This window comes from Argiope bruennichi, chromosome 1, assembly GCF_947563725.1.
Source record: "Argiope bruennichi chromosome 1, qqArgBrue1.1, whole genome shotgun sequence".
Taxonomy (NCBI): domain Eukaryota; kingdom Metazoa; phylum Arthropoda; class Arachnida; order Araneae; family Araneidae; genus Argiope; species Argiope bruennichi.
In genome coordinates, this window is record NC_079151.1 from 108,321,579 (window position 1) to 108,348,741 (window position 27,163).

General features: G+C 27.9%; 1 protein-coding gene across 1 annotated transcript in view; it reads left to right on the forward strand.

The window, feature by feature from the left end:
- The window catches only part of LOC129968543 (synaptotagmin-15-like), a 287,503-nt gene that overhangs the window by 229,371 nt on the left and 30,969 nt on the right, over positions 1 to 27,163 (forward strand). Inside the window, exon 3 of the mRNA XM_056082540.1 lies at positions 25,091 to 25,318. Coding sequence (XP_055938515.1) covers positions 25,091 to 25,318 — 228 coding nt within the window. The remainder of the gene's footprint in view (positions 1 to 25,090; positions 25,319 to 27,163) is intronic.

A 27,163-nucleotide genomic window follows, 5' to 3' on the forward strand; every position in this document is an offset into this window, starting at 1 on the left:
ATTAGTATGCATTTATATGACCAGTATGAATTATCTCTAAGCTATGCATAAAACATAAAAGATTTCACGCGAAGATATGTAATTCACACTGCCCGAACAAATATATTACCTCAAGTGTACACTTTCTATACTTGGCTCTATAATTGTGTTAAGCAAATTTAAAATATTAAGATCATAAAGGGTAATTGATACCTCAGAAACATTCTAGAAATGCCCAACGTCTGCAGGTAAGTGGGTCTTCAAATTCTGCTGACAAATACATGTTATGTATTTATTCTAGAAATTGTCAGTCCTATTATTGGTAGCAACTATGTGAGGGAATATTTCAGCGTATCTAGGGTAAATATATTCTAAATCGGTATGATAAATACATAGGATGTGTACTCTAATCGTGACCCAACACATAATTTCTAATCTGTTACAGATAGGCATATGCTACTCGTTAGAGTTAATATTTTAATATGTGAAAGAAAGACTTACGCTGTTTGAATAAAAATATATTTCCAAAAAAATCACTAATTATAAATAATATACGGAAGTCTTATTAATCATATTTTATAAAATATTCTTGATAAATTAAAATAGTTTTAAACAAAAAAGTTAAGTTTTCACTCCTGCACACACAGAAACAGCCAGACCGACATAGATCAACCCATTTCAGCTGCTGACTTCAATGATATGGAGAAAATTCATTTATCTCACATGGGAATAAAAAATTTGTAGCTAGACTTTGTTGAGGGTAATTATAAGAGCGAAAACAAATTTTAAAAAAAATAGAGTTTAAGTTGCCAACCGAAGGTTCAGACGAAATAAGAAAGGTGAACGAAATCAACGGATGACAGTCTAGAAAAGAATTGTTTTATTAAGTTAGAAATGGTTTTAATATTTAAACATCTAAATAATTTTATTCTGAGTAAAGTCGGATATATTAGCCAGTGCACATATACAATTCAATTGATAATTTGATCCCATATTTCATGCTACTGGCTTTCCGATTTTTTTTTTTAAAAAACTTCTGTCATATACAAGCAGAAAGATTTCTAGTAGTCAGATTCCATCCTTAATAAGCTAAATATCTATAACTTTCCTACAAAGATAGAAGACCAAATTTTATCCTTCTAACTTGATTTTTACATTATCATGATCATAAGTGAATGGTTATAATTAATTTTTTTTCGTTCTGAAAAAAGACCACAAACTGTTGGTACAATAAACTCTTGAGGTGAAATTTTGATTACAATACTTTATTTTTGTTTCCCTTCTTATACAAGAAAATGAATCATATGAAAGCAGCTAAAAGGAAGCAATAATTTCAAGAGTTATTCCCTTCCAAAGCATTCAAGATTTATTCCCCTTAGTAAAATATGATAGAATCTATAGTGACTTATTTCCATTAAATATTGTCTCCTCCAATGGGATCGCAAATGAACAAAGAGAAGAGTTATTGGTCTTAAACGGCTGCCATTACCCTCTTAGTTTTGTTTTGGGGACTCCTATATATCTGTTTGATCAGAACAGAGTGAAATATGCGCGCTTCGAACGTCTACGCAGTCATTAAAGACAACGGAACCTACTAAATGCAATAAAAAGTACAGGAAGTGTTTCTTGCTTAAGCTCCATTCCATTCCGGAAAAGCAAACTTTTCCTTTTGATGTAAGAGCACTTACCATAATCCGATTACATGTACTTCTAATCCACCTTTAGCAGAATATGCAAGAAGTGAAAGCTTTTGTGACACAGAGAAATAATGACACTACATCTGTCTAAATACTTTTCTTCAAATAATTCAAGTTATTAAGTATTAAGAGCTGCAACTGATATCCATAAAGGCTTTCATTTTTCTGACATTTTCAGATCTTGTATCCATATTGTTTACAAACCCATGGCTAATAAGACATTTATATATCATCTAGTTTTGGCAAAAAAAGCCTAAATTGGATCCTTTTTAGATATATTAACTTATCAATCAATAAAATTTTTTTTAACTAAATCCATATGAATTCCATCTCTAACTTTGCATTATAGTTACAAACAACTTTTTATGCCGGCGTCCTTGCATAGGGATAGCGAATCTTTCCAGGGATTTGGACGTCCCGGGTTCGAATCCAGGTTTGGCCATGGTTTTCTTCACCTGTGTTCTATCTGTGAGGTGTGTGAATGTGCCCCTTTGTAAAAAGGGGTTGTGCAAGCAAATGTGTGAGTTTCATTTACATATGAGATAGAAGTCAGGCTTCTCTCCTCGGGTGCTCAGGGGTCTTTACCCTCAGAAGCACCCCCATTCCGTGGTAACGCGGACACTACATCATCATCAACGACTTTTTATAGGTTTAAAAGAAAGAGAAATGAAATAAAGTATTTACCAGAATAATTATTATTGAAAAACTTATTTATGATTTAAATACCAGAAGTTACAATTTGGTGACAAGAGATTCCGAAAGTCCTTTTTATGTGTGGATTTAAAGGGCGTCTCAAAATAAACATAAGATTTGAATTTGCCGCGATTTAAACAGTAAAGTGTTGGAAACACTATTAAAAAATCCATCTGACGGCCGAAAGCTTAGGGTTAGTAAAAATGACAAATGAGTACTACATGATGGAGCAATGTGTTTTCATTGTTGAACAATATTTCAAAAATAATGAAAGCCTGGTGATCACAATTTGAGAATTGGTTCCTTAGATCGTGTGATTCAACACCATTGGATTTCTTTTTATGGCGTTATTTGAAGTCAAATGTCTATGTCAACAAGCCCGCAAGCACGCGTGCATTGAAGGGGGAAATTCAACGTTAACATTAACGAAATTCAACCACATTTATGCAAAATTTCGACAAAAAGTCCGTATGTGCCAGCAAAGCCATGATCATTTGTCTTATGTGTTATTCCATACATAACCCTATCCTGTTTACTTTATTATTCAATAAAAATACAACAATTTAAAGAAAAAACTGTGTTATTTACTTAATTCAAATTTTTTCGTTAACATGTTGTTCTATCGTGTAACGTTCCATTTTTACTATCCCTAAACTATCAGCTGTCAAATGGTTTTTTAATAGAATTGCCAACACTTTATTGACGGATGGTGGCAAATTCAAATCTTCCGTTAGTTTGAGGCACACGTTATTTTTGGTGGGAAAGGGAGGGGGGAATTATTGACGTATATTTTTCAGAATTGTCTTGTAATAAGCTATAAATATAAAATTGCATTTCAAGAATTGACTCAACTATTGCTATTCCAAATTATAATTAATAATTTCAAGTCCCATGTGTTTAAATAGCCGATCCTTTCAATGTTCAGTAATATTTCACCTATTTACCTATCATAAGAAGAATTTTTTGTCTATAATTTTCAATCATTATCAGTCAATGTGTGGTTTCCTATTAGATAGCTAGAAAACTATCCCAGAATCATTTAGCACAATTTATTGTCTGTTCACGTCATTTTTTCAACTAGAGTAATATCTGTCAAGCAATAAGCATGATGGATATGTGTAACATTTATCTTTCCCTTTTAACCTTTTGTTTGACCTTTTCTAAATAAATATAATGATAAATTCATAATAAGACTGGCTTACTGTTATCAAATGAACATCCGAGATTTTGATTATGTCTATTGTTTTACAGCAACAAATGTAATTATAGCGAAATATTGTGAAGGTTTTCAAGCACCTAAACATTTGGACAAAGCTTTAATCGTTGTAAAAATGAGATCTAAAATTATTAAATCATTGTTTTGAGATTTAAAATTATTAATTCGTAGTTAAAAATGAGATCTGCTCCTATCATTATAAAAAATACGATTTACTTCTATCGTTGGAAAAAAATGAGATCTACTCCTATATCATTATAAAAAAGAGGATCTTTTCCTATCGTTGTAAAAAATAAGATCTACTTCTCTCGTTGCAAAAAAATGAGATCTCTTCCGATCGTTAAAAAAATAAGATCTACTCCTATATCATTATAAAAAAGGGATTTTTTTCCTATCGTTGCAAAAAAATGAGATCTATTCCCATCGTTGCAAAAAAATTGAGATCTGTTCCTATAGTTAAAAATGAGATCTACTCCTATATCATTATAAAAAAGAGGATATTTTCCTATCGTTGTAAAAAATGAGATCTACTCCTATCGTAGTAAAAATGAGACTTAATCTAGAAATAATTTAGTTGAATTAATTTGACTACGGCAATCATTTTCATTTAAAATCAATCACTTTTTATATTTTATTATTATATCAAATGACATGCAAAGCTTCAAACCGCTTTCATTCAAATTCAAATTCTCATGCAATAAATATTAATTTCATCAAATCTCTTATTCATCTTTAAGAAGATTTTAACACCTCCAGAACCCATATTCATTATGCAAATAGGACATGAAACGGGCTTAGCCTGCTAAGATTCTCGACTAGTTGCCCCATAACCATCGATTAATCAAGTCGAAGAGGCAGTCATCTCGTCGCCGATGCTTGATGTTCCAGAATCTCATTCATTTGACTGCAACAATCTCTTATTTCAAACAGGTTTCATCCCGAGGTCCGTGATAAGGGAAACTAATGGGAGATTTGCGGAGCTTGCGTGATCTGTCAATGTCAACAAAACATGTCATGGTATAGCATCCGAAAGGATGCTGCAATTTTTCTTGTATTAGTTGATGCTCCAATATTTAATCATGGCTTTACTCTCCTTTAAAAATGTGCTTCGTTAATTAAGAAGTTTATTTCATAAAAATGTGGGATTATTTTGTCTTAAAATGGATGAGGAAAGAGTGATGATGGCAATATTTCTCAAACTGATTAATCATTTAAGGTAGATTTGTTCTGTGTAAATCATATAATGCTTTAAATGTGTTTAGTATTTATTACTTAAATATATTTAGATCAGAGCCTCGTTTTGATTAGATATTAATTTAGTTTGGTTTAATTAGATTAGACCTATTTTTCACGAATTATATTTGTGATAATCCTAGAAATTTTGAATCGAATTCAAATGATGAGGTCATTAAAAAAAACATTTCTCTCCGAAATTTCAAAATATTCCATAGCTTCCACAATAAGGGAGAGTATTTGACCTTCATAAATGATAAGCACCAATCTCACATATATTGAGCGCATTAACATTTATTGCTTAAATATATTTAGATTAGAGCTGCATTTTGATTACATTTTAATTCAGTCTGGTTTAATTAGATTAGGCCCGGCTCCCACTCAAGTTATTTGTGATAATCCTGGAAATCTTGGAATGAACTCTGATGGTCGTCAATTTCAAAATATGCTTTAGCTCCTCCAACAAAAAAGAGTACTTGACCTTCATAAATGACCAATCTCACATACAGAAAGAATGATTTGTGTTATTAGTTCTTGAATCAGCCACACTATGGTCTTGTTGTCGTAAAAGATATAATATGTGGTAGAGAAAAAGGCATTGATAATATTTTTAAACAATAAATGATCATTGTCACAATATACCAGCTGTTCCATTGAGAAAGTATGCTTGGTTTCAATAAATAGCAAGTAATACGCCTACACGTATAACGGAAAATTTTCTGTATTAGTCCTAAATCATTAACCACATGGTCCTAGTGTTATAAAATAGATTATGTAGAGTAAAAGAACATTGATAATGTTTTCTTTAAGGAAAATTTTGACTTCGTGAAACAATTCCTTCAAAGAGAAAATAAAGTCGATCTTCTGAAACTATCGAGTACTAAACCCAAATACACATTCAATCATTTGTGGCATTGGATCTTGAATCAATAACACTATTATCCTGTAGTTGTAAAAGGGATAATTTAGAGTAAAATTATTCACAATTTTTTTAAACCATAAATAGATATTCCCGTAGCATGTCCTCGTTTCTCCAATGCTGAAAGATGTTTGATTTTCAATAAATAACGAGCACCAAACAAACATAAATTTTGAATCTTCGCAGCACTTGATCATCTTGAACCGGATACGGCAGGATTCTGTTGCTCTAAAATACATAGTAAAAGAATAATGGAAATCTTTCTTTTAACCAGAAACGGAAACTTCTATGCTGTATTTTTATTAGCGATATCGAAATTGGGGAGATTTATTATTTTTGTCTATATAAATTTCCTCATTATTAAGGCAAATACAAGTTTTGAGTGCATTTTAAATAAGTTTGTTATGCTGTGTAAATGGAAGGCATTTTTATAATTGTAGATGATAACACCAAAAATTACTATAATGTCTGTCATATTATTTAATATTCGTGAATACAATTATCTAAAAAATTTACTTGAAGCAATTCATGAAATTTTTTTGATTAATTTTTTTAAATATCTCTATTTGTTTATTTTTGAGAATGTTTTGTATTTCGATATCAGAACCAAGAATTTCACATTCAGTGGGACCACGATAGGAAAAATCTCATGAAGTCTTAATTTTAATTATGATAGAAAAAAAATAGATATAAAATGATTCAACAAATTATATGGAAAGAGCATTTTATGGCACAGATTATAAATTTACATAGATTGAAAATTGCTGTATAATCATTAGCTACAATTATCTGTCCTAAACACATCATGTCAATGCGTTAATAATATTTATTCGATATTAAAATAGCGTGTTGCTCATTCTTAAATATTTAATATAATAAGAAAAATTTTACGTTAATGTCAAAGAACGTTATCATTAATTACTGTTGTTAGAGCCGGCGCCTTGGCATAGGGGTAGCGCGCCTTCTCCGTGATCTAGGTGTCCGTGTTCGGGAATGGTTGTTTTTCTTCTGTGTTTTATCTGTGAGGTGTGTGAATGTGCCCCCTGTAAAAAGGGGTTGTGCAAGCGACTGTGACGCATGAAGTAGCTAAGTCTTACTCTTGGCCCTAGTTGGCGCTGCTGGAAAAAACAAGAGACGCTCACTCGGTTTAAATCGCTGACAGATAACTGTCAGCGGGCTTGGAAAGAGCCGTAAGTCACAACATTTTTGCTAGATTACCCCTAATATCTTTAATTATAAACACTTCTTTATTTTGCTTATTTTGTAATTCGAAAGCTTCTTTTTTTTAATTCGAAAAAAGGATCTGATTTGTCTTCATTCCATTCTCTTTCAAAATCTTACAATTTTTGTTACAATGTATGGTCACCAATTAGTCATTTGGAGTAAACTCCATTGAGATCAAATTGTTGATTTAATATTCGCATCTCGAGTAGCGCTAAAGAAAAGAAAAGTTAAAAATGCTGGTGGTGTTAAACATAGGCATCCACTCTCTTAATTTTCAAGAAAATTAATAAAAAAAGTTATTATTCGATTAACCTATTAAAAATATTTCTAAATGTTTGACTTATACATAACAAAACTTCAGTCTCTTACTTACTTCTTTTTCGACTCTTTATTTAATTGTTACATTAAAACCTCCTCTTTTATTTTCAAGCCAAAAAGATAACTGTTCTTTTAATTCAATATTTCCCCAACCAATAATAACAATCTGTAGAAAATGCTATATAAGGTGTTCGTATATTGATTTTAAATATTTTATTTTTGATATTTTTTAAAAATACTTTTGTTAAATTGCTTATTGTCTAATCTAATAACAATCTCTTCTTTTAATTTGCCAAACGTATTCAGTTAATAAAAATTGTACATACAAGCGCCGGAAACCAATATTGTGTTATCGCTTTGTTTACAATCTTTCTGTTGAAAATGAATCCTGCGTCAAATGATTGTTTGAAAAATAAAAGATTGCATATTTTATCTTACGACAGCTTTCATAAAATTGTATTTGTCATTCGGATTTCAATTTTTCTTTTCAGTATTTACTATTCGCTTTTGAATTCGATTTGTTTATTTTTGGCGGAGGTTACAAAAGCAGTTCGCATCATTTCGATCAGAATTTCGGTTTGAGTGGGATTTCAATTCAAACTTCACAGACGGAATATGCTTGTTTTTCAGAGAAACGTTTTTTAGGTTGAGAAAAAAAATCGGGATATTTGTTGGATTTTCGACGTATCAGAACTGTGAATTCCAGGTAAATTTACAGCTTTTAGTTTATAAAAAATTTGACATACAGTAAATCTTTTTAGCATTTGTCAACATTTGCCAGCAACTTGCTAAATTTCTTGCAATTGAACTGATTAAATGTAAATCCTCTGTAAATAATTCCTTAAAGTATTTTATTTTAGAGTGGAAGCCATATACTAGAAAGTTCTTTTAATTTAAAATTGTTAATGATTTTGAAACCCTTTATAGTTAGTTGTCTATGCAAAATTAATCCAAGGAAACAAAATTTAAAATTTTATAACATACTAGTAATTTTCAGTGATTTTAAACACAAAATTTATTATTTTTTTTATTTCTTCATGCAAATAATCTTGTATAGTTTTATCTTTTATTAGAAATTTTCAACTTTGTACCAACATAAATTTATATTTTTATATATAATAATTTTACATAACCAGTTTAATTTCAATCGTGAACTGAAAAAATAAATATTTTCATTTCGCAATTTTGCAGTTTTTTTTTTATTTGTTTCGGAAAAGTGTATGAAATACTATTTTTTATAACATTCTTAGATTCGTAAACGAAAAAAGTATTTTATTTACTTTGCATTTATACCTTTTGAACTCTATAGCAAAGTGGTATATATTTTGTTACTGCATATCTCAGAATATGGAATCGTGTTCTTTTCCTCATTTTCCGAATTTAATAAATGTATTTAATGACAAATTAATAAAAGAAAACGAAATCAAACAGAGCATAAAATTCGTAAAAATAAAATTTTCTAATTACTTAATAATAATTAATAAATTCTGGAAAATTAATAAATATTTATCGCATGGTTCTCTAGAAATGAATCAAAATAATCTATTTTTTCCATTTATAATCTTCATGAAGTAGAGCTGATATGAAATTTACGACTTCTTATATACCTTGGTAACAAAGTTTTCAGTTGTTTGCAACATGTAAATGCCAGAAACGAAAACTTCCATAAATAAAATGATACCTGAGTAAGACTAATGAGAAATGATGCTTGATTTTGAATTTTTAGTTTATCATGCCGGAGTCTGATACCAAATTTGTGAACCTACTCTTCGATTTCTGTAGAATTTTAAAACTTTCCCAATTCTAACTTTTGTACCAGCCTCTCACAAACGTACCAGTAATGACTTGACTTTACATTCTGTTTCATATCTTGTACACTTTTTGACATTTTCTAAAGATGATTAGATTCTAGAGCATCCATATTTCTTAGTACTCCAAATGGCAGTATAAATACGATACATTGTAATATTATAAATATAGATACGAAAAAAATGTAGTTAATGGTTGTTTAAAGATCATATCTATACATTAAGATTCCTTCTTTAGAACATTGGTTCATTCATAAAATAAATGCAAAAAAAATACTTAATGGATAGAGATTACTTAACGAGTAATTATTTGATAAGAGTAAATGTTTCACTTTTATCAAAAAAGTTTTAAATAATATATTATTTTGTCTGAAAAAAATTTGGTTTCTGATTTGATATGTTAATGATATTGTTTTCGTTGAATAAAACAACAATAATGTTTAAATAATAAAAAAAAAACTAACATAAAATAAAAGCAAAAGGAAGGTTCTATATCTAGAATACATGGGCACATTTTGTATCTATAAATTCATTTGTAAATACATTTGTTTTTTCAAAGATGAAATTCGCTATTAATTTTCACGAAATAATGGCTACTCTACATTTTCTATATAATCCAAGAGTCAAAAGAAGATAACATTATCTCTATTTTATTCTCTTGTATTCTATGCAGAATATTGATCGAAAAGTGCAATTTATTAGCCAAGGACAAATTTTGTCATCTTCTTTTTATACACATATTTTATCGCATATTAAAGAAGAAATGTTAATATTTCTTTATTCCAGCTTTCTTAGTTTTAAAATAAAATTATACAAATCGTCAATCAAATAACAAGACATAAAATATTTATTTTGAACTTTCTAAATATTGGTTGAATTGTTTAATAGCTCTAAAAATATCCAATCTTTTCAGATATGTGGTAATGTTTTTTTGGTGGCAACAGTGTTACAAAAGAGATATGTTGAAATACATTCAAAACGCGCATGCGTACAATTCCTTTAGATGTTTCCTTACTTTTTACAATATCGTTTCCATTTGCAAACATTGCAGCTGCCACGTGAAAAAAATGTTTACGAATATCGTTAAAAAATCAAAAGGAAAAATATACGGTTTATTTATTATTAGGAGCCACTCAAAATAAGATATTTGTTTTATTTTTCTTTTTTTTTTTTTTCTTATTTTATCTCATTTTTCATTCGAAAGTATCACGTCCAATCCTTAAAAATAACTTTTTGCCAAAAGTATTTTTATGATGAGTAATGACTTAGAAACAAAAATGATTTTACGTCTTATTGATCTTTATCGGTGAAGTTGATAAATGACTTCCGAATTTTAGCCTAATGCAACGCTTCTATGTTTAATAGCGAAAGAGAAGAAACATTATTTCAAAAGATTATTTTGAGTGACATATGCCACTAATTTATTAAAGACGAAGATGTTTTGGAATGCAGCTAAGCTTCAACTAATATTTATGTTGGTTTTGTATTAAGTTTTTTTTAATGTAGTCATTAAATTAATTTTTAAATTATTCAAAGCTTAAAATTAATTTATTTTTACAGAACCGTTACTCTTCTTTCAATCTCCATTCAGAACTTATCTTTAATCGTTAAAAATTTTATTTAATAAAACCGAATAATATTAAAACATTAATATCGACGAAAGTTATCTGAAAACATATACTTATTTTTGATTGTAGGGCTCTTATCAATGTTCAGTTTATGTATTTTGTAGTTTTCTAAGAAATTTAAAGATTATTATGTTTAGTTTTAATATCAAAGATTATATAATTCAGGGATTCCAGCAAATAATACATTATTTCAAAATCAGCAGTTAGATAAATATTTATAACCGCTGTATGAATATATTTCTTTTAAGAACCATTCAAGAAAACAATGTATATATTTATTGACCACAGTTAAATTTATTCGATTTCAAAATAATAATATATGGTCATCAATTATAGCCAGGAATACAAATATTTTAGCAATGATACTTTATTTCAAAATCAACAGTTAGATAAATATTTATAACCGCTGGATGAATATATTTCCTTTAATAATCATATAAGAGTACACATTGTATACATTTGTTGACCACAGTTAAATTTATTCTATTTCAAAATAATAACATATAATGATCAATTATATCCAGGAATACGAATATTTTAGCATTGAAATTTTGATAAAATATAAAAGTACTTCTACTGGAACTTTATTTAATCATAATCCTTCCGGAATTGTAATTGCTTTCAATTGTTGCATTAATTACATTTAGATATATCTTTACCGAAATTCCAAAGCAAAATTCAACTTGAAGCTTCTTCTCAATGCTTTTAGCTTCATAATGCTTCATATATGCTCCATAATATTTTAAATCCTTATTTAGGTGCCCAATTTTAATAAAGATAGATAAAATCGACAACAAAATTTTATTCTCTTGTTATTTATTTTTCAATTCCTATATTACCAAGGTTTACTTCGCCTATTTATTTTGTATATATTTTAAACATTTTTCTTTGAAAAATATAAAACTTCCGCTAACCCATTTCATTTTCCATTACCATGATTGAAATCTTTCTTAAACAAATTTAGCACTTCTATAAAATAAAAATATGAATGATATCCTCTCCAAAAGTTTTCAAGATGACAGCCTGCTCACTTAATTCTTTCCCAACAAATCTCAAATTCCCACTCCATCTAATCATATTGGCTGTTGCCATTAAGCAAATTAATAATCTCCCGCAATGATATTCGGTCGCTTGCATATATTAGAGTTATTTGCAAGTTAAAAGGGACCGAAGATTTTCGAACACACTCTGATAACTTTCGAAACGACAGCCTCCTTAAATCTTTCTAAGTGCTTAATTAATCTCGGACGATATGTTGGGCGAAATCCCTTTCAGGAATAAGTAAAGTGGAGTGGAGGTAGATGGCAAATACATCATTAGTGGGAATGATGTCTCATTATTTCAAGCTATTTAACTTCGGCACATTCATATTAAAATTATGAGCCTAGCATCTATATGCATGCTGGTCTGATTTGTGAAAAGTCTCTTATTGATCAGGAATATATCTTCGACTGATTTTGATTACTCTTATTGGTCAGGAATATATATTCAACTATTTTTATATATTCGATTGACTTTTTATACATTAATTCTAACTTTATATTTCTTTAAGTGAAAGTTTTTGTTATACTCATGAAATCTTAATATGAATCTAAAGTTGATATTCTCCTAATTATTGACTTATCTATGTTTTTTAGTTAGATAATTTTTATATAAATAAAGTTTTTTAGTTTATTGGTAGCTTTTCCAGGATACTAAATTTGCTTTCAATAAATTAATGATTTCGTTCGAGATTGTGGAAGATGTATTGGTACATTAGCATTGGTATTGAGACACTGGTACATTAACATAGGTCTTGAGACATTGGTACATTAACATTGATATTAAGACATTGGCACATTAACATAGGTTTAGAGACATTGGTACATTAACAGAGGTTTTGAGACATTGGTACATTAACATAGATTTTGAAACATTGGTATCAAAGAAATGGTACACTTCATCTTCAGATTTAAACTAATTGTACCACCTCTCAAATGATTTTTTTTTTTTTGTAGATCTGAATTTAAATGTAATCTCAATTCGCAAATTTATCTGAATTGTTAATAAACTTTTATAAAATAATGAAGAAAATGTTCTAGAAATTTTATTTATTTTTAATAGTAACCATGGTAGTCAGATATTTCAACATACAGATCAGAACGCGTTCTCATACGCCCGTATCTTTAACCATTCTGGTCATTGGACGTTTTGATGGGCATTTTAAAGGAATTAAACATCAGAATATTTACAGGAAATAGAAAAAAGTGAAATAAACTTTGAATGAGCAATCTGGAAAACAAGAGAAGGAAATTTCGAAACCGTTTACATCCTGTATATTGATGCTGAGATATAACACAGCGGAAGTAATCTTCCCGAAACTTTCTCGCATATTTTTTAATAACGCCCCTCCCAACACATAAAGTTTGGAATATTCTGCAAGACTGTGAACATCACAAATGATCAGATTTTTATTTCTGAAGTCCTGCAGTATGCTCCATAGTATAGTAAATAAAACTAAATATGCATTTTGAATGCTTTGTTTGACCATTTGAATTCGAAATGTAACATAGAACTGCTATTCTGGTAACAAGATCATATACTAAATGTTATTATTGATCTAAGTTATTGTGTTTTTAAGTTATCGTGTTTGTATACATGGTAATATATAAACAAAAAAAAACAGCTAGACATTTAGAGATTTGAATTCAAGTTTAATAAAACTCAATACATTAGATTCTAAAGTGATATACCAAATTTAATTTATTTCAGTTGTTGTTGTTTAGACTCACTGTGTTGAATGCATGCAAAAGTACATACAGATAGTGGAGCAATCCCATGATGAATTTGGTTCAAATATTGGTACATGTCTGAAATTTCGTTGATAAATCTGTGCATCAAATTTTATTCATCTAACATTTTATCTTTTATATTATGTACTATGACAGTTAAATATACTTCTTCAGAATGAATTTCATTCAAAATTTGGTAGATGTGTATAATTTTGGTATTAATAACAACAAACAAATTTGTTGCTTGTTGTTTGGTTTCGTTTGTTGTTTTGTTTGAAACGGTATATTTTTTTGAGTTATCGTATTGTTAGATAGATAGTGGTACAAATAGAAGAGGTGTTTTCGGACACAGAAAAGTTTATCAAAAATCCAATTGGAGTTTTTGTTACGATTACAATACTTTCTCATTTAAAAATTTGGACAACAAAGAATAAGTAATAAAAGATTATTTATATTTTTTTATCTAATCGAAAAATCATTTTTTTGGTTTCGTTTTCTTGAAACTTTTGGTTCAGTTTAATAAATACAAAGTATTATAATGTTAAAAGTTTTTTGTCCAAAATTTTAAATGCTTTTCTTCCTAATATCTGTTTTCTTTTCTTTTCTTTCTTTTTTTTTTACTTATTAAATCATAAAATATAAATCATTTTCATATTTTTATATCTGTGCAAATAATTGACAGAAAATAAAACATAATTAAATGTTTTCAGTCATAACATTTTATCGACATTTATAACAATGTAGCAATTCCTGTATTTCTTTGATATTGATAGCAGAAAGTAAGGAAAAAAGCCATAAATATAAAAAAGGACGTGATTACTGATTCCTATACATATATAAGAAAAAATGTTTCAATAAATAAGTAATCTTTCTTATGATGGTATACAAAGTTAGTTTTAAATGAAATATATTTACTCTAAAGTGGACTAACAATTTATTATTCGAAAAAAATGGAAGATACCATATTTATAATGACTTTATTTCTCATATTTAAAAAGATTTTAAACAAAATTTAATAATATTTATTGTCAACAAAAGCTATTTTACATCTTCACTCGAATGAATTAATATGAAATTGGTGTTTCAAAATGATTTAAATCAATTTTAGTCAAATTTAAATTTATAAATATATTTTTAAGCACTGCAATTTAAAATATAGCAATTAAAGTAAGATTTATTATGTTACGTATAATAGTTACTCTAAATAAAAAATACAGCAGTTAAAAAGAATTCTAATTTTGAGAAGTAATTTGAACTACTATATCGATTGAAGATAAGAATTGAAAACTTCTGAATTTTATGATATTGCTGACCTCTTTTTCTGTTTTAAAAAATATGTCTAAACTGCTGAAGATCAAAAAGCTTTAAATTAAAGCTGTAGCTTTCATGATGAACAGTTTTTGGAAATTATTTGAAAAAAATCCAAGAACTGTCAGATTTTTACAGCAGGTATTATATTTCAAAATCCAGAAAACTTCTAAAATTAATTTCCAGATGTAGTACTATCGTTCATACTACAGTCTGATTTTGTTTCATTTAGTAACATGAAAGTGAAACTACCTGATAAAATAAATGTGAAGTTTTTGTTATTGATGCGCTGTTATTGAAATATTGCAGACGATGAACAACTTCAATCATTTCCCTTATTTGCTTTCGACTGATGTTTCATTTTTATCTATTCAAAATATAATCTTAAAACATAGCTTCATGCAATTTCCCAAAACTAAGAAATGTTTTTGTACATATCACTGCTTGGAGAAATGGAATTTTAGATTGAATCTTATACAGAGAAAAAGATCCAATCAGAATTGAATTTCAAATTGAATCGATTTTAAATGATAAGATTTCAAGAATCCTTTCAACTTTTAAAGAAGAGACTTCTAAATATTCTTTATATATAGTTTTCAGCGACAAAAGTCAGGATTTTTTTTCAGTTTCTGAAAAGAAGCTTTTCCTCTTCTTTTTTTATTTACAGTTCAAATATAGATGTTCCAATTTCTCAGAATATTTCCCTATTTACATTTTGAAAACTTCTTGGAAATTCAAAGCATTTAAGTCCATTTACTTTTCTACAAACATTATCAAATCCTCTTGTGAATAAATCATTCTGAATATCATAGAATTGCTGAATTTCAGGTATTTCTGTTCTTAACTTCTCCCCTGCATTATTTAGGCAATGTCTAAACATAATTTGATCATCCAAGTTAATGCATATTCTATTAGGATTTGATGATTTTTCAAAACCGGTTTTTTTAAAGTAAATTTGTCACATTTAAAAACCGGTTTAAAGAATTCATACTATTATGAATATCATTGAATGATATTGGTGGAATGAAGCTGATTATTCTAAACATTTAGAACTTTAAAAAGTGTTGGTATTATTAAGTTATCTGGAAAGATATTGTCTAGAATATTTCCAAATTCTTATGTGGAAACCGATTTTGATGAAGAGTAAATCGAAGAAACTACTCATCAGAGTAATGCTTATTTAAAAGAAGCCATGGAAAAATCAACTCATAAGTGTCTTGAAGATCCTGAAGAAAAACTTACAAATCTAAAGACACTGAAAGTTGAATTTTCGTTATTTGAGGCAACGAATAAAAGAACAAAAAACTTGGATTTGTTATTTGAAACCATGAAAACTATAAAACCAAGCTCAGTACCTAGTGAACGAGTATTTTCAATTTCAGGCAATATTGTGTTCAAAATAAAAGCAAGACTTAGCCACCGTTCTGTGGATATTTTATGTTTTTTAAAATCCTATTTTCTTAGGAGAAATTAAAATTAGTTAAAATAATATCATTATTATTTGAAATTTTTGTTATTTTGTGTAAGTAATATATATATATATGCAATCTTTAATTTTTTTATATGTATTTTGACTTTGATATTGATTTTGTTTTTTTTCTTTTATAAAAATTAAATAAAATACTTTTCCTTATTCTACTTTTTTTGAAAAAAATTCGAAAACAGGCTAAAACCGGTTTTTTTGGAAATATTGAATTTGAAAACCGGTTTTTCAAAAAGTCGGTTTTTGTATATCCACCTGCATTCTATATTTTACCTAAATTGTAGGTGGATTATAAGGGGTACATAATAAATTCAGATATGAAAGGGATATATTATTCACATATATTAAAAAAAAAGGTTAACCGGATGGTATCAGATTTTATAAGTAAGTTTATTATTCTCAATTTACAATCTTCACAGATTTTTTTAGCATATATATGCGATGGATTATTTTTTGAGCTAACGCAATAGAATTATTTGAATCTCCAATAACATATTGTTGATTTAATCCTTTTCTCTAATCAGATTAATCTAGTTTTTCGAATAAGATTTGATAATAATATTGTTCAGGAGTTGGACTTATAATCATCACCCAAAGGGACTTATAATGCTCATTGGACTTATATAAGCAAAAACACATACTTTAATAACGCAATTCATATTGTATTTTTTCATGTTATTTGTTTCATTCATTTTGCTACTGACTCAGAACTTATATTCAATATGTACCAGCAATAAATAGTAAAATTTTCATCTTTTCCCAATCGAACTTCTTGAGTCTTTTGAAACGGATATAATAAACTAGGAGAAGTGAAAGATTTCGAATCATAACTAAAGTAGTTCATATTTTTAGGCTTATTAAAGAATAAGAACATTTTCTGTGAATCATTTAAATGAAGGATTTTGAATGAAAATGAATAGTTTTGAATGAAAATAAGTAATTTAAATGAAATTTGTAAAACTTATGTTTTATGCAGTAATCACAAATTACATTTTTTTTGTTGTTATTTTTCTTATTTTTTGCCATTTTTTTTTTAATAATTTTTTTGTCAAAAGTTTATAAAAGATGTACAAGCTCTTTAAAATTTTAGGATTACAATATAAATTTTTTTTGGAACTCCATCCCAAATTTTTTTAAGAAACATTTCATGGGTTAAGACTTTACTAATGTCTCTATCTCATATAGAAAAACACAATATTACGAAAATAGTGCATTAAAAATTTAACCATTGCATGTAAAGTCGGGACAAATATTTTTGTACAATTTTTAAAATATTATCTTAAGAAACAAAATACAACTTGAAAGTCTTTATTGACCAAATATTTCAAATAAATGAAATATTTCAAATTGAGAAACAATCATCTTATCTCTCTTTTCAGAGCGGCAAAATAAAAATAAAATATTTTTGAAACAAATCAAAGGAAGTTTAAGTAGAAATATCGATTTATTCATGCAATTTCAATTCACAATTGTTTGCTGAACTCCCTAAAATGAGCATTTAAGTATCATTAGTGAAATGAAAGTTTGAGTGCACTTATAAAAACATTAAAAAAAAGGGGGGGATCTGAAAAGGCTTCGAATCTCAAGAAAGGAAAAGAACTGGACGAATTAAATCTCACAGACGTAAAAAGAGAATTGTTACTGCTTTGTTTATTTTAAGCCTGTTGAAATATTTATGAAATAGCCAGAAAACGATTTTTATCCTAGTTGGTTTAGCTTTCCTTTTTATTTTTGTTCCTATTTTGTTATTTTAGTTTTACTATGAAGCTTTTTGTCTGAGTGCCGATGGCGATTTTCAAATTAAGGCTCTTTTTTCATTTTATAATTCATTTTCAAGTTATTTGAAAATTTTTTTAGATGACATTTAATACTGTAGTAAAAATATTAAATTTATCATTTTATATATTTCTTTATAAAATTATTCCTTATTAAAAGGTGATATTAGCAAATCAGTGCAATATAGTCATTTTAATAAGGAATATATTAATTATATATTCTTTATTCAAATGCAATATAATCAAATCAGTGCATCTAATTTTTTTAATAAGGAATATATTATTTATATATTTTTATTAAAAATGCAATATCATCATTTTAATAAGGAATATATTATCAATATATTCTTTATTTAAAATGCAATATAATCAAATTGGAAGAGAATATAATTGTTTTTCTTGATTTTCTTGTTCAAAAGATTACACATATTAACTCTGCTCTATTTTTATAGAATCTCCGTTTTGTTCAGTTCAATTTGGCCTTCAAATGAGAAGAAATTTTATATTGAATGAATAGCTAGGAATTCAATTAATATTTTGTTAACGACAGAAGATTTATCTTCAAACTCGGGAACATTTGGTATGAATTGACCATTTGGTAGATTTGATCATTTTAGTTGACTCTATAGACAATGATTTATGCGCACAACGTTTTGATTAATTGCCTTCAGGTTTAATAACATTGAACTTTACTTTATTAAAATGCCACTAAGTCTTCTACAGCTTTAAGGCAAGTAGTATAAATAGACATCAGTATTTAGAGTCATTAGTCCTCTATTCCCCATTTATATTTCCATCTTCCCTTAAAGCCTGCAAAGTTCCCAAGATAGACTAATCGTTTAAAACAGATCTAAGCATTTAAAATCAGTCAAACTATTTTTTAATTTCAAACAGTTTACATGAGAGAATGCATAACGAATTAACATTTCAGTCAGAGAATATCTGCCTTAACAATATCGGTTATTAGATGATGAACAAATTCCGATATTATTAATCAAAATATGTTTAAATTCTAACCGCCTTCGGAGAACAGTTTCTGGGAATGGGGGGGGGGGGGTGTATTTACTTAAAACTAAGTCTCTTATGCATTATGTAATGTTTATAATTTTCCTACGAAGTTTTAATAATTTTTATGAATCAAATTATGTCAGACATCAAAGCCGTTTCCAAGCTTTATACATGTTCATTATATATCTGAAGCATCCTAATAGAGAATTGCCCAATGACATCAAAGAAATATTCAAAATGAAACTGTCCAGAAAATATATCTTCTAATTTTTGCTCTATAATAATTTCTCCTCTTTATCTTTCGTGTAAACTGCGCAGATATTAAACAGAATTCTGCTTTAACAGATTCCCCAATGAAGCATTTTGTGAAGCTATGAAATTGCTTTGAATTCGAATTCTATAATGAAATTTATTGTTGAAAATTATACAAAAAATATTTTAATAAATCACCGTAATTCACAAAACATTTGAGCGAAATCTAATTTGATATTGTTAAAATGACATTGGCCGAAAAATCAATTCTGAGTAATTATTTTTTTTAGGATTTATCCCGAATAAATGCCAAAACATAGATTGGTTTTTAATTAATTAAAATTTCAAAATCCTGTACAGCACCAATGCACATGCACACATTCTTCTTTAATATTAGTAGAAACAGAGATAGAGATTTAAGTTCTCAGGCAAATGGTAAAAATCAATTAAACTTGTTATGCTTGTTAAAACTACGAAGGGCATCTCGAAATGAGGATGAGATGCTTCCGGTATGGTGGATCTCGCTATCCTGGAGATTACACAAAAAGGTGGAGGATCTGGCTCCTCCCATTGAGGACGGGATGTACTTCATTCGGGAAGAGTTGTACCGTGGCCGGTGATGGCCCTTAGGACTCAACCGCAGTTCCTGCCAGTGTTGCTGTTACGACTGTCCGGTCATTCAGTATTTTTTTCCGTGTGCCTTCGGGTGGATTGGAGAGTCAGCGTTATGACTTGTTATTCTTGTTATTGTAAACTTATACACATTCTTCTTTAATATTAGTAGAAATAGAGATAGAGATTTCAGCTCTTAAGCAAATGGTAAAAATCAATTAAACTTGTTATTCTTATTATTACTAAACACTTAGCCTTCAAACGTCAAAATAAACAATTAAAATTATATTTCTGAGCGAAATCATTTATTTTTATTAATTTATTGTTAAATAAATAAATGCTAAACTTCTATAAAAGAAAAATTCATTCCTTTTCAGTTTTAATATAGTTACCTAAGACATTCTTTGGCGTTTCATTCTTATCATTTCCAGACAACTTTGCATCATTTTAATCAATTAGAGCACTAAAGATTCGTTAACAATTTCACAGTTTTACAGAATCATCGCTTACAGATCTCTTTTACAAACGGGCCGATTGAACTAAAACCTAAAATAAATCTATCCGATATGTTATTCTTAATTACAGCCGTGTTATATAACTTGCTAATTCCATTTCCTTTTAGCTTATTATGAGACAGCCTCCAGAGTGCCTTGCCTAATAAGTAGATAAATTTCCCATGATGCGTATCGAAGTCAGAGTCCATTAGTTATAGAAGAGTCAGCCATCTGGTTACTTGACATATTGATTCTGTAACTTGAAGATAATGACCCGAAACAATGCAGACATGCTCATACGACATTGTCTGAAGTTTGTTCCGGAGAATGTTGTTAATGCATGGATATTTTAATTGATAATTATTTAAAGTGCTGTGAAACGATGGTTGTCTGTGAACAGCATTAATTAACTATTCGGTAAAACTCAGAACATTCGATTAAAATTAAATTAAGGTTTAGAGAATAATTTTCGACGAGCTTTAAAATAATTTGATCGATTTTGAACTGTACAAATGTTTGATTCGCTTAAGAACTTTTGAATTCTAAATTTTCAAAGATACACATAAATATAAATATGCATAAATAATTCAAATGACGTAACTGTTTATAATTATATGCAAGAAAATCTTTGATTGTATTATAAAATAATTTGGATCAAATTAATTCCAAAATTATTAGGATTTTTTTTTTAAATAAAGCAGCGAAAACGATTTCCGTGTACAATTTTTGGAAAATTTAATTAATTCATTAAATTTTACAAAACTTTTAAATGTTACAAAAGGTTCGAAAAATTCCATGTTGATTTTAGTTTATAACAACACAGAATTTAATTTAGATTTTTTTTCATTTAACTTAATTTATTATCTCCCTCTATTGAAAAATTTGAAACTATTTAAAAAACGTTAATTAAATTTTGAAGCTGGATTTAATTTGAACTTTGTGTCTAAGGAACGGAATTTTTCTCTCATAAATTTCCAAATTTTTGTAAGTTTCAACTTTAGCATTAAGATGAAGGTTTCAACCGCCATCTGTATATTGTGCAAGTCATATATAATTAAGAAAACTGCAATGAAAAATAAGTTTCATTCATATTTTAATTAGAATGTAGAAATTTAAATATTCTAATAAATTTTCTAAATATTTAATTGAAATATTTACTAAAAATATGTCATGTAACTTCATAAAAATTTAATATTAATATTTACCACATTTTAACTAGACATGTTAAGTAATTTTAAATTATATAGTTTAATGCTGGAAGCATCAAAATTTGCTCTTTTTTTCACTTTTGTCATTAATAAATCATTTGATTTGACAAATTTGGTGAAATAAGATTATTTTCGAATAATGTATATATATTTTATCTTTTTGTGCTTTCAGACGAAAGAACAAAGTTTGTGCATGAGGGTTTCTTCTTTTATCCTTATTCCATTTCTTCTTTTATCCTTATTCTTATCCATATTCAGTTTTCATTCATTCTATAATATTGATATTTTACTTATATGTATAAATATGATATATAAGGGATAAATATGGCATATAAGTAAATTTTTAAATTATTATTTGATATCTTAACTCTGATCTGACTGATAAGTTAGTTTATTTTGATTTCTTGCTTTTTACGAGAAAATAGATATAAAAAAAGTTTATATCAGCTTGATAATTAAAAAAACTCTGTAATATCCCTTGAACATTTCGTGATCATTTTTGAACATAACACGGATAATGTTGCCAATTCGCAGAAAGTGTGCGATTTTTTATATAAATAACATAAGACGAGCAGACTTTAGGTTTGCTTTAAATTTTATTGATATAATAAATTATTTCTATGTAGATTATAAACTGCAGCTTATAGTAAATAATTTAAATTTAAATTGCGCTGTCATATATAAAATACCACGTTATTTCATTAAAAAATATATAAAAAATATCCTTATATATTTTCAAAATTCGATGTCTAAATTATGAGGAAATATTTACTTTAAAGCACACAAGGGGATTGTATTATAATCATAAAAAAATTCAATTTGGAAATTTCTATATAATATTCGCATTTCAAACTTCTTTGAGTCTCAAAATAACATTTCTTGAATTATGTTCCCCGTTTGTCATTCTGTTTTGCTTCACAATTACAAAGTCACAATTAAGCAGACACGCATCATTTCAGAAATGTAATTTAACAATACTAAAATGGCATGGTTGATCCACTTTCGTAGATTCCCTGAACATCAAAATTGCAGATGTATTTCACATTTTAAAATCATTAGATAGAAAACTTGGTAGCTGTCTTTACCTGTGCACGTGAAAACTATAAAATATATGATTAAAATGTGGGAAATAGTGTTATCAGAAAAAATAAATAATTCAGAATACATATCGAATTTAGACCACATCCTTGTATTTACTTACTGTTTTATGGTTTGTCTAATATCTGTTCATAAATATAATCTACTTATTCTTATTTCGTTTAATGTGTCTGAATAGTAGATTCAGAACCTGAATCCACCAAACATCTGCCATGGATCCGATCTGATAGCTAAAATGCTATGTTGGTTAATTTGTCTAATTTAATGACACAATATATTAAATCGACCACATTGAACTAAATATACGGTAATTGTCTTACAACAATGTGATGATACTTGAAGTTTAAAAATGAGACTGCTATTTTGTGCCATCATTTTTATTTCATCTGGGTTTAAAATTTTAAGGGTATTTTTCAAAAGAGGTCTCAGATAAGTTCAAAACAGAATGTATATATTCTTTTATAAAATAAATAAATGTGGATACAAATTTAATTCTGTCAAATCATTTACATTTGTTAAATCTAAACTTTTTCTACGAAACACGAATGAGATACTGTGAAAAATAACAAATATAGCTACCGGACATTCTAGTTTAATTTAAACTTTATTCCTAGGTCGTATCATTAACGTATATCTGTTTTATGCTTCTATTTATAAATACATTTTTTTCTAAACTAAAAGATTCACAGATATTAAACGAAAGATACATTATTATTTATAATAAGTAATGTAATCCACATAGTTAAAAGTTAGCATCGAAAAATATTTGGTGTCTGTCCGTTTTATTCAAAACTGTAAGCAGAAAAGCATTCGAATTTAATCTCAAATTGTTAAAACAATTTTTAAAATTTCTAAAGCATAGGAAATGGGTAATGCAGCATTTAATCTAGTATTTAAATTATGGCCATACAGCTCCCTTTTAGACTGAACAATCATGCAGTGTTGTGGACTGGAACAATTTACTTGAAAAAAAGGAACAAAATATTGTGTAGTGAAATCCATTAGCATTTTCTATCTGGTAGATTCTCTACGGGATACGAAATACAAATGACACAGACTTTGTTCTTTTGTCATCCATACCAACACAAGATTTAAATTTGAATCGCTTTGACTGTGTGCGGAATGATTGAAAGCCTTGGATCTAAAGAGTTGTTTTAGAATCAATTTTATCTCAGTAATTGTGCAAAAGACCGAGGAAATTAGGCGATTGAGTAAAGAATGAATTTCAATTGTACGGATTTAGTATTCTTGCATCTGCAAAATCCTGAATCGGTCAACAATGGAAGTGGAACTTTAGTAAATATCGAAATGAAGATCTCTAAGATATTCTCGGTGAAGATTAAAGTTTAGGAATATTTAATTAAGGTTCTTGAATATTGATTTTAATTTGCATTTAAAATGCTATGTTTTAACGTTATGTAAGCAAAATGACGTGTTCACTTAAATTGCATATCTGACCTCTTATTTATGAATTTTATTGAATGAATATAACTTTTCATAAAACATATTTTTAATATTTCGGATTCAATGTTCAACACATTTGCTAACTTCCTACAAGTAGCGTCATTTTCGGCAATTTTTTTTAAAACCATTAATAAAGCAAGGAAAGATATTAGCGCCATATTTGTTTCTAGCAATAAAAAAAGAGAGAAATCAGATCACTTCATTTAGTCTCAATACTTATAGAATTTCAATAAATACTCTTGAAATATCTGAGATATGTTTCAGTTATACGGACATGACATTCTAAAACCGATACTACAGACAGATTAAGGTAGGATTGTACGATATATGCATGATTTGTTGAGAATTGAGTTAATGAGTATATATGTGCCTATGCGCATATATCATTTCACCTGCTTATATAATCTTAGTATTTTTAACACAAAATTTATCATGATTTAAAAGAAATAATTTGATCATCGTTATCTTTAAAAATGGAGACGTGTTTCTACTGGTATACTGTAGAGATCCTACCTCATCTGTATGATGAGGTATCTATGATATATTTTAGTAGACAGACTTTATCTATCTGACTATATGTCTATGATATGCCTTCTATCCAGAAACCCCTGTCTTTTTAAAAGACTTTTAGAGCAGTTTCAAAACGAGAGATTAAACTATTTAAACTTTAATGCTCTTTCTTTTACAATCTGTTGTTTAACCAAGCAATTCTGAATTGTTAACGTAAATTTTAGGAAATGTAATAGAAATAAATAAAGGCAAATAAAATATAAATACCTGTAAAATTAATTTCATAATAAATATCTCAGATGTGTTGATCAGCATTTAAATCATCTAAAGCATATACAATGTATCACATTTGAATTTCAAATAGATTTATAGAAGATTTGCCATTTTTTTAGGATTTCCAGTTTTTCATCATCAACCTCTGACGATGTTTCGGATAGTCAGGCTCCCATTGGAAAGCAGTTTCGACGACCCTTGGGTCCCTCATCTTCTCTGGATCCGACCAGCCTCCTGAAGCTGACCTCGGAATGTGTGCAACCTCGACCGGCCCTCACTCGGTGGCACACTGTTGCTACGCCCCACTGTCAAACGACGGCTGTCCTCGGAACCCTCGATGCTGAAAGGTTAGCAATTACCCCTGCCTTAGCATTTTTAACATTATAAAGTTTTTAACTGGCATTCTTTCCGCGAATTGCGGGATGTAAAAATCTTTTTTCTTAGAATATAGCACTCAACAAGCCAAACTGTTTTACTTAGGGGCAAATTTATTACCAAATTTGATGCAGATATATTTAGAATAGTGGGATTTTTCCACTTCTTGAAGAATATTTCAAAAAAAAAATATTTATCATTAATTAAAATTATCTAAACTTTAACATTTTTCTGCTATAACTTCAGAGCATATAATTGCATCACTTTCACTTATTCATTCTTTAATTCAAAATTTTAAAATTTTCTTTAAATTTAAAAAATTTATAATTATACCAATTAAAGGAATTTTGAACTTAAAATCATATTTTCAATTCAAAGTTTTTAATTTTTTTTTTAGTTTAAAAATTTATTTAATTATACCAATTCAAGAAATTTTGAAATTAAACTCATTTTTTCAATTAGAAATTTTTATTTTTTTTATTTAAAAAGTTTTTATAATTATACGAATTAAAGAAATTAGAAATTAAAATCATTTTTTTAAAGTCAACATTTTTTAGGTTTTTTTTTATTTCAATTTTTTTTAAATTATACAAATTTTATTACCGTACAATTATTTTTTCGGTTATTAATAATTTTCTAAATTAACTTTAAGCGCGATTTATAATACAGTTCTTTGGATGGTGGTGACGTAATCTAAACATTTTTATTGTTTCATTTAATTTTTGAGTAACGTATTTTTTTTCAGTGTTGATCCCATGATAATAATAATAAAAAAAATTTCAAAAAAATCTTTCTTTGTGCATTTATTCCAAAACAAAACTCTTACTTTTTTGTGCGTAAGGATGTTTTTAGATTTGCATTCTTTCTGTAAATTACATGATTTAAATTTTGCTACTTGCATATTGCAACGGCTGATGCAATCAAGTTACACAAAGACAAGACAGACATACCAGCTTAAAATATCGTAGTACTACTATATTCTGGATATTAGGATCGAACATTTGGGAGACATTTTTTTTTTTTGGTTGTCAACAAGAAGCGTGATATCGGTTTTGCGGATTTATTAAGATATAGTGCCAAAGATTAAGGATTCTTGTTAGTTTTTTCTTCGACACACAAAAAGCGAATATTTTTAATTAATTATTTCTTATAAGCTGTACATCAATAATAAATGCGCAAGTTAGAAAAATCCTAGGAGCCTTCGTTAAAATTTAATTCATATTTATTTTTTAATTATTAGTAGTTTTAATTAAGTAAGGTAAATGAACTTATGTTTTTGCCTTTGAGGCTGTTCATGACATGGAATCTTAATAGTTCAATAAAAATTTTAATTTTTAAATCGAAATAGTTACTTGGAATTATTCGATTTAAAAATGCAAGATAAAAAATATGTTCGAAGGAAGAAATAAGTATTAATACGATGCATTTCATTAATGGAAAATTTGTATTTTTTATAATCCAAGATGGCTTGCTTGCACAATCTTTATCCAGATTTCATTTTTGACTCGAAATTCAAACTTTGCACATACATTTAATAAAAAGTCAATAAATTCTACAACATGTTGTATTAAACTGTCAGAAGATTTAAACTGGCTGCAAATATTGCAAGGGAGTAATTCAAGAATGCATAAAAACACTATGAGAAGATTTAATTGGACGAATAAATTATGCTTACTTAACCCTTAATAATAGAATATTGTGAATATGCAAACTATTCACAATATTTTATCAATATGATGCCAGAAAAAAAATGTAAACTGAATTCTGCCTTTACTGAAGAAACGGTTGGAAATGAAAATTATGATGAAATTTGTATC